The sequence below is a fragment of the Anas platyrhynchos genome, chromosome 3, assembly GCF_047663525.1.
Source record: "Anas platyrhynchos isolate ZD024472 breed Pekin duck chromosome 3, IASCAAS_PekinDuck_T2T, whole genome shotgun sequence".
Classification (NCBI taxonomy): domain Eukaryota; kingdom Metazoa; phylum Chordata; class Aves; order Anseriformes; family Anatidae; genus Anas; species Anas platyrhynchos.
The window spans coordinates 117,339,364-117,349,258 of NC_092589.1; the positions used below are offsets into that span (position 1 = coordinate 117,339,364).

General features: G+C 41.7%; 1 protein-coding gene across 1 annotated transcript; it reads right to left on the minus strand.

Annotated features, from left to right (window-relative positions):
- Positions 1-3,051: 3,051 nt before the first annotated feature.
- BD2 (antimicrobial peptide THP2) lies at positions 3,052-6,358 on the minus strand. The gene is given in 4 exon segments (XM_072035130.1): positions 3,052-3,280; positions 3,978-4,102; positions 4,908-4,986; positions 6,104-6,358. Coding segments are annotated over 3 exon segments (345 nt in total). The 5' UTR covers positions 4,966-4,986; positions 6,104-6,358; the 3' UTR covers positions 3,052-3,118.
- Positions 6,359-9,895: the final 3,537 nt, after the last annotated feature.

Here is a 9,895-nt window from a genome sequence, read left to right on the forward strand (position 1 = left end):
CAGCACCTCCCCATTCTGCTCTGTCCCACAAGGCTTGCCCAGCCTTTGCAGAGGACTCTACCTTGCTGGCAAAGGGTTATGGTTGCCCTTTGGAGATGGTGAAGGACACGGTCCTGTTCTTGATGCTTCTGCAAAGACTCAGAGTCAGGGCTACCAGCACTAAGGAGGGCACAGTTCTAAGCCATCAGCAGTAAGACCATGAGTTCGCCTCTGGGCATTTGACTCTTGAGTCTCAAGACTTGCTTGTCCTTGGAGAGAAGGTGGGAGAGAGACACAAGGGAGAAGTTTCAAGGAGGTGATAAGCTTTCTGCTTTCTCTGTACAGGATATTTGGTTGATGCCCTGAATGCTGTGAGCAGGATGTCCCCCTCGCTTCTGGCTCCTGGAAACAGCTCCTGACGTCCTGTTCCATGGGCCTGCTGTGGTTTGGCCACAGGCTGCTTTTCCCCGCTCAAATAAAGGCGTGCAGTTTGGCATTGCAGCTGGTGGGAAGTGTGAGCATGTCCTTGTGCCAGAGGGTGCCCAGGGCTGCTGTTCCCCACAGGCGCTGTGGGGACGCCAGGGCTGGCAGTCCCTGCGGGGCCAGGCTGTTTTCTGCGGGTGAGGAAGGGGAAGGTGAGCAGGAGCCCTGTGCTGGTGCTGCCGGGCACGGGTGTCCCCATGCTTCTCTCAACCCATCCTTCTCTCAACCCCACGTCCCTTCCGGAGGGGTCTGATCCTCCAGGCAGCCCACAAGGAGTCCTTTATTTTTCTTGGAGGGAATATCATACAATCATAGAATCTTAGAATGGCTGGGGTTGGAAGGGACCTTAAAGATCACCCAGATCCAACCCCCTGCCATAGACAGGGACACCACACACTCAATCAGGTTGCTCACAGCCTCACCTAACCTGGCCTCAAACACCTCCAAGCATGGGGCATCCACAACCTCTCTGGGCAACCTGTGCCAGTGCCTCACCACCCCCTGAGTGAAGGATTTCCTCCTCACACCTAATGTAAATCTCCTGTCAAGCAAGGGACCATGTCAAAGGGCTCAAGCTTAAAAGAAATTATCCAGTGGTGTTTGGGAGGGACCTGCTTATCACAGCTGCTTCTCATGCAGCAGTGTGATTCAGTGCCATCTCGCAGCTCCACGTGAATCCTGGCTTTGAAAACAGGCAGCTGAACCTCATAAAGGGTTGAGATCATTCCCTGCATTTTTCCTGAGATGGTAATCCTGCACTTGGGGGCACCAGGGTTTGGGACATTCCCTAGGAGGGAATTTCAGTCTCGTCAGGATGGGAAATAACTGCATCTCTATGTTGTACTTAATGATATGTCTGCTTTCCTACAATACTCAAAAAGCAGACTTGTGTCAAGGTGGAGGTTGAGGCTTGAAAAATCACCAAAAAGAAGTTTCTGCTTGAACTGAACTTAAGGGAAACCTTGACAGCTAGTGCCTGGCTGCCCACCAACTTCTCCTGTGTTGTGAAATAACCACAATTCTTGTCCTTCATGTTCATGGTGTGTGCTTCGTCCACAGACCTAACCACAGAAGGTTACCTTGTGGAGTGCTGCTGCTCGAGGGAATGTAAGCATTTAAATAAACATTATTCTGCTTATCGGCTGGTTAAATAGTAAAAACTGTTTTTTGTTTGTTTGTTTTTAGTTAGATAATTCTTTTCTACACTTGCATTTCCCAGCAAAACTTATGAGTTATCCTGAAATCACCCTGATACTTTTAGACACAGTTTCATGGCTTCCTCTCTGTTCCGGCGTCTTTTCTCTATGTTAATTCAGAGTGCTGGGTTTGCTTTCATCCCCAGGGCTGCTATATTTTACTCTTTTCTCTTAATTATGTCATGAGCCAGCACTGTGTGCTCACAGCACACCAAGCCACCCACCCCTGGGCTGCAGCAGTGTGGCCAGCAAGGCAAGGGAGGGGATTTTCCCCCTCTGCTCTGCTCTCATGGAATATTTTATATTTTATTTTATGATTTTTTTTTTGGGGGGGTGTTGCTTCTTTTCACTTCCCATACTTGCTTCCTAGCATGTGTTGCAAGGCCAATGGGGAAAAAGGAGAAAGGAATCCTTGTCCTATTTAAGAGTTGCCCTAGTCACCATGCTACCTGAATTTGGCATGACAGCCCCTGCCTTTGGCTATCATACAGAAATGACAGGGAAAAAAAAACAGGATATGAGTTTTTATATCACTACATAAGAAATTATACCACAGAGGATTAGAAGTCAGATGGGACACCTGAAGATAAGATTGTTCCCACCTAAGAAGTGCAAAGTGGGACATATAAGTGCTGTGTTTTTGGCACGCAAACAAAATGACCTCCTGAGCAGCGTGTCAGAAATGTGTGTATCCCAGCTGAGAGCTGGAGGCAGCGTGTCATGGAGTGGCAGAGGAAATAATTCAGAGAGACAGGAAAAAGCTATAACTCTCCAGCTATTGGTTTTTATGCATCTTCTCAGAGGGACAGGTGAAAAATAAAAGGCAAAACTTACACCTTTTGCTGTGAAACTGCAAGACAAACAACTTCTGGAGAGCAAAGAAGTGTCTGAACCTGTTGCATTATTAAAAAAAATAATAAGAAAATAGGCCTACATCTTTCTAAGGATGCTCACAGGCAGCCTCCAGCAGCCACAGCACTGAGTCCCATATGCTGACGTTTTAATACATGATGGATATCTCTTGTTGTTTTTTTTAGTTATTTCTATTCCTCTTTCCCAAAAGAAAAGAAAGGGTTTCTGCATGGTTTTGTTTTGCTTTATTTTGTTTGTTTTGAAGAATTTTGGCTTCTGAGTACCTTCCCACAAAGGGAAGCTGAGTTCTTCCAGCCAGTTTCTCTCTCTACTTAAGGGTAAAGAATTCAGTCTGTCTGTCTAGCCCTTGACAGCTACATTCCTCAGAAAAAAATACAAAAAATAATAATAAAAAAATAATAATAAAAAATAAGGAGCAGTTGGCATACTGTAAATTGCTAACCTTTGGGGTTTGTGTATCAAAACCCAGGTACAGTTGTCACCCTCAGCCCATGCAACAGACACCCATGTTTCAGCGATGTGAATGCTACGCAATGGCGTTTTATTCAAAAGGAGGAAAGGCAATGCAGAATACCTTTGGATTTACTCTATATCATAAAGCTTTTTGCATTAAAAATGAGAGGGGCTTGAGACTTTGTTGTAGCAGGATCCACTGGTTGTAGCAGGAAGGGGATTCAGAGAAAGTTCCTGGAAGAAATTTTCATAGCTCTTGAATGGAAAGTCCATGAAGTTTTTATACATCCCATGGCCTGCACAAAGAGAAAAAAAAATGTATTTGCATTCCTTCCCTACTTAATCGCAGTCCATGCATATTTTCCTCCTGCGTATATACATTCCCAAATACCTAATGCCAGGTGCAAGTCAGGCTGGGGCAGCCTTGTGCTCTCACACCTGTGAGTGGGAGCGGTGCTTTCCTATTGCTCCAGGAAAAGCAAGGAATTAAATTGCTGTCCCTTGATATTGGGGTGAACGCGCTCATTCCCGAGTGAAAATAGAATGGGTTATCTTTTGTCTGAGAGTTTCTTTTTATGACATAGTTGCATTTTTTCTGCACACATCTGATAACACTCAGATCTCTGTTCACCCTGCAGTAAAACTGAATTCCTATTTGTTCCCCAAGCACCACAGCAACGCAGCTCTGAAAATATTAAACCCTGATATTTTGCTCCATCATAGGAGCTATAAAGGGGTCAAAGCGAGATGGGGCAGCACATGGTTGACATTTCTGACTATACTTTGCCCTTCTTGCTGAGACACATCATGGAGCACATATCAGGAGAAAGAGCACCACAGAGCTCTTCTAGCAACCTACTTCAAGACCAGACGGTCCTCATGACATATTATTTTTTTCTTATGTCCGATCTGAACATGCAATGGCACTTTGGGGTTAAAGACATGGGCAATGAATGTTTGTCTGCTTTGGATGAACCTCACTGAACATAAAACTCACAATTTGCAGCAGGAGCGGAACCCAAAGCAACTTCCAACTCTGACCAGGTGGATGGGACATCTTCCGAAATGGCAGGAGCCTTTCCTACAGAGAAACATGTCCCGCTGGGGCAAAGACAATCCTGCAACAACAAGAACAAAGTTATTTCCCTCCGATTCTGCAGGGCAGGGCGAGTGCAGTCTCAGTGCCAGCAGGACTTCCCATTCATTGAACTGCCTTCACCAATAACTGCTCTTAAGGACAGATGCCCAGATTTGGCCGTGTGGAAAGGACAGGTAAGAGCTCCCAAAGCAGATTTACAAATCCTTCCACATGTCCATTTTTACATGGACTCTTCTGCATTCCAGTGACAGCATTTTAAGGAAGGAGGTCATACTGACAAATGCCTATGTGGCATTGCTGAACACTCAGGGGTAGGTCTCCCAAAGTCCCAACCCTGTATCTTGGTCATGGAGGCAGAAATTCCAGCATTAAAGCACAGGCTGGGAAAGACACAGACCTCCTGGCTCCTTGTCCTTTGCCTTAGGGAACAGAGACATGCCTCAGAGGCTTCACTACTGGTTCCTATACAAAAATAGTTGGCCAGTCTTCATTTTTGCCCACATATGCACCACTTTGTTGTTTAAAAACCATGGCCAGCACAGAATATCAAGTGTCTAACTCCAGAACATTTAGCACAAACATTTTAGGAAGACACCAGCAAGAAGGAATTGTTATTGTTGTTTTTGTCAGCAATCATCATTTCTCAAACTTTGAAAGAGTTTTCAGAGGGGATGTGGACAGCACAGGCACCCAGCTGAGTATTTGATTAACTCCTGTTTGCTTTCTAGTAATTTTAACTAATAGTGCTTAAAATGCACCAGGGAGCTTGCTTCAGGTGCACAAAAATCCCTTCCTAGCATCCTTTTGTTCCTTTTTCATCTTACCTGGAGAAACCTGGAGCACCAGGAAAAGGACAGAGAAGAGCAGGTAAAGGATCCTCATGGTTGCAGATCTGCTGAGCCACTATAAGGAAGAGGACCAAGAAAGGTGTGACAGACAGCCCTCAAACCTACTGTCCTCTGAACTGCACAAACATTGTATTAATCAAAATGGCACTTATATTACTTTTTCTTCAAACTTTCAAACATACCCAGTAATATCTATGTGGCCTCATGTCACCTGTGTGAGCATTTCTGGGAAAAGGAAAGATGTGTGGGGCAACATGCTTTTGGGATATGTGATTATTTAATTATTATAATTCAGATTTCCTCTCACATTTTGCAAATAGTCCTTAGCCAAAATGCAGACGTGACCTTAGGTTTGGTTAAATGTTTTATCTAATAAATAAACAACACTGAGCAGAAAGAGGTGATCCTACAGACAAGCTTAAAAACTACAAGAATAAACATTAATTTTGCAACTTTAAAACTTATCAAGAAGTAGCAGCTAAAAGCTATTTGCTCAAAATCACCAGTTTTATTCTAGAATGACTGAAATTTTAAAAAACAAACATGCAATGATTTCATTAAAACAGTCAATGATTAATGCAACCAATATTTGTAAAATGGGATAAGTTAGCCTAGAAGGGGCTTCTGGATAGGAAGGAGGTATTTAATCATATATCTTGGCATTCTGATCCAGAACAAATTATTTTATCTTAAGCAATGCAGGGAAACGAGGTTGTGATGGAATATTGTATTTCTGCAAATAGGATGACAGAGAGTAGCCCAAAGGGGATTTGCAATTAGTATCAGAAGTCCACTCCAAATTCTGAATATTTGAAAATATCAGGAGAAATAAATAAAGTTAACTTAATTCTGAAAATGAAATAAAGTTCTTACCATAGATACTGAATATATTCTGGTTTCTGCCTAAGCAGCCAGCAACTTCTCTGGCCCACAGACCTCTTTAAAGCAACCTGACCTAGACCCATTTTTTCCTAGGAGTTTAAGCAGAATATATTAGCTCACATTTGAACTGCTTACTCAACCTGTGTAACTGTGTAGATTAACATTTTTAGTAACTTAAAAATTTAGGTTAATAATGCAGAGTTTTGTTTGGAAAAAAAAAAAAAAAAAGGCAAAAAACACATAACAACAGAAGATATTAAAAGAAAGACTGAAAAGAACTGAGAACTTACCAGGTACTAGATGACCCCAAAGGCCAAACAAGAGCTCTTCTTGGTCCCTTCCCTCCACGGGGCTTTAGTTGTGGGATGAAAGGCTCTTTTATAACATACCTGCTATAGGTAGTGACGATTGCTTTCTCTTTCCACCAAGTCTATGTCGAGCCAATCAAAATGGGACTCATCTTTTTGGTGACTTCTAATCCAACCAGAAACGAGTTGCTTCTCGCTTCCCAGTCAAAAAGCAGGGTTTGCATCTGAGCCTGCTGAAGATTTGCTCCTGGAAAATCCCAGGTTCTTCATGCAACACCTCTTGTGACACTCCGGTTTGTGTAAGATGCGTTAAACCACAGTGGTATGTGTCAAACATCTTGGGACATATGTTGAACCATTCCTGGTTGGGAGCAACAGAAAGTACTGCAATACAGAGCATCTGTGTGCTCTCCCCGTCAGTTTATTTTCTGTATCATAAATACAGAATATAAGAACATAGAGCCTTTGGGAATAGTCTAGCTACAATCACATACAATAACCAAAATACATCTTGGATTTGTATAGTGCCTAATTGTGTTTATTCCTTTGTTTCCACACCTTCATTTATATATATATATTTTTAAGTTCCTAACATCTGTCTTGCTTGTTTATTCACAGGTGCACACTGACATTCCTAGAGAAGCACCCACAGTGAAGTTTTCATTTGTATTAGCGTAGTTTTGAAGTAATACCCTGATGTTCTTCTGTGATATCATGCTGGTTCAGGTTACAGAGGGGTTTTCATGCATGCAAACTATATTCTCTAGGAGGAAAGTGAACAAGATGTTTTACTTTAAAGGTGCTCCAAAGGTATTCTGAAGGTACTGCAATGCCTAGTGTGGGTTATACCACCACCAGGTCCTATAAGTGTGCATCCAGTATTTCTTTCTCTTTTAAACCTGGAGAGTTTGTACCAGGGGATTGGCAATATGAGAAGAGGCTGAGGGACCCATCTTTGTTCAGCTTGGAGAAAAAGATAGTTAAAGGGGAATCTAATTTTGTTTATAACTACCTAATGGTAGCTATGGAGAAGATAGAGCCACACTCTGATCTGAGGTTCACCGTGATGAAAGGTAACAGACACAAATTGTAGCTGGGGAAATTCCAATTAGATGTAAAGTTAAAAACCTGTCAAAATGAGGATTATCAAATACTTGAATGGGGTCCCAGCAAGTTTATAGTATCTTGTTACCTGTGGATATTCAAACTCAATTAGGCAAGGCCATAAGCAATCCTGTCTATCTTTGAAATTGGCTCTGTTCTGAAGGTGCAGCTGGGCCTCCAAGCACCCATTCAAATTTACTTTCATTTATTGTTCTATTCAAAAGCAAAATCCAATCCAAACTCAATCTGTTAATCCATACAACAGACTTGAGGAGCATCAGCCATCTCTAAGTTGTATGGATCGTTTCACAGAATCACAGAATCACAGAATCTCTAGGTTGGAAGAGACCTCAAGATCATCGAGTCCAACCTCTGACCTAACACTAACAGTCCCCACTAAACCATATCCCTAAGTTCTACATCGTTTCCTATTTACTAATCTTCCATCACACCAAGTCACTTGTTGACTTTGGCGTACCCAGCAGCTATCTAAAGGCACCAATACTAAATATTTTTTCATATCATATTTCAGTATCATATATCCTATATATGAAATATATCATATATTTCATATGATATATAGGATATATAGGATATATTATATATCCTATATATGAAATATCATATATCCTGATATGAATGAAGTAGCTTTTTATTTTCTACATATTTTAAAAAATGAGTTGTTGTGGTGTGGTTTTTTTCGGTATAAAAATTTGATAGTTCAATTCCTGGTGTGTCTATGAACTTCTGACCATAAAGCAAGAAAATGGAGGGAAAGAAAATGGCATAACATGTAGTTGCTTCACAACTTGCCAAGAGTTTGTGGTTAGCTTGCCTACCAACCGTAACTGTTACTCAACCTGAAGCAGTTAGGAGCAAAATGAAGGGATAATTCCAAACTTGGCTCCTAATAGTTTTCTGGTGAAAAAAAAAAAAAAAAAGAAGAAGAAGAAAAAAAAAAGAAAAAGTAGAAAATATTAAGGAGGTCTTTTATAGCATCAATTTTAATTAAATTACTTAATGAAATCATTGATAAATTATTTAATAAAATTATTATTATTATTAAAAATAATATATTTTTTTAATAAACCTAATTTCAAATGCTACTACACCAAAACCTGACTGCTGTTCCACCCCTCACCTCCAGAGGACAGTTTGTGCATTGCAATGAAGGCTTCAGGCATCTTGAGGTCATTGTATTCAGGTACAGGCAAAGCAATGTTCCTCAGTTGTGTGGTGATGGCATCCCTTAACCTCCTTCATGTGTGTTGAATTCTTGCCATAAGGCATAACCATTGCATAGGAGGTGAATGCATTTTGATGCAATTGTGGAGTGTACAGTATAAAGAAATTCAGATTTCTCTAGAATCACTGCAAAAGCTGTTACCAGCTGTTGTACTACTGAAGGAGATCCACTCAGTGGAAGATAGCCAGTATTTAGATGATGTTCTGTATTTATAGGTGCATCTGTAATGGATGTAGTGCATTATAGATATCAGATAAAGCTTTGAGACAAGTTTAGATAATCTCAATTAGCAACAAATATGTACGTGGTTATAAGCTTTGATTAGTGCACTAAAACTATCTAACCAAGATGATGAATTTAATGATCCTCTAGTTATCTTGATTAACCAGGGAGAAATCATAATATGAGGTTAAAATCTCCATGGACAGATCCCACTCCATCTTCTATTTGACTTGACAGCTAAAGGTATCAAGCTAGGAGCAGAATCCAGCCCTTTGGTGCTACTGTGCCAGCAGTAAGGACCACAGAGTGGGAATGTGTTTGCTAGTGTCCTCGTCCCCTCTTTGTACCTCTTTTCTAATTTGTGTCCTGTCAGGGGTCTGATGTCATCCAAAATGTTGCTGGATTTCACTTCCATGAGGTCTCTTCAGGAACAAAATGTCTCAAGTGCCTCCAGGCCCACTGAAGGAAGTAGCTGGAGATACCTTGGCATTTTCTACACTGCTAGGCAACGATGACAGAGAAAAAGAGAATGAAAGCATGAAACCTGTCTCTGACATCTCAGTCCAAAATAGTAAAATGTCTTGAAAAAGCAGCTTTGAAACTACTGGAATGTGTACTTGTACACTAGCACCGAGCACAGAGAGAAATTAGGTTTCTTTCCTGACCATGGTCACTGCAGGAGTCTTCTAAGGATGTGGCCACTGGGGGGCAGAGGATAAAATGTCCTCACTTTTCCCTCAGGTGTGGAAGGACATAAGTGTTAGATCATAGAATCATTAAGGCTGGAAAACACCCTAAAGATCTTTAAGTCCAACCATCACCCACCACCACCACATCCACCACTAAAGCATCTTCCTAAACACTACATCCCCACGTCTTCTAAATGCCTCCAGGGATGGGGGCATCTCCACTTCCCTAGGCAGCCTGTTCCAATGCCTAAACCTTCTTTCTGTGAAGAAATTCTTCCTGATATCTAATCCAAACCTCCCCTGGCACAATTTGAGGCTGATTTCCTCATGCCCTTGTCAACCGTCTCGCTACAGCCTCCTTTCGTGTAATTGTAGAGAGTGATGTTTCACCTCAGCCTCTTTTCTGCAGACTATACAAGCCACCAGCCCACCTGTGTGTTACTGCTTGTAGCCCACGTGTTCCTAGGAAAAATCCCCTCCTTCCCCACCAAACACAGCCAAAGTTCAACCATA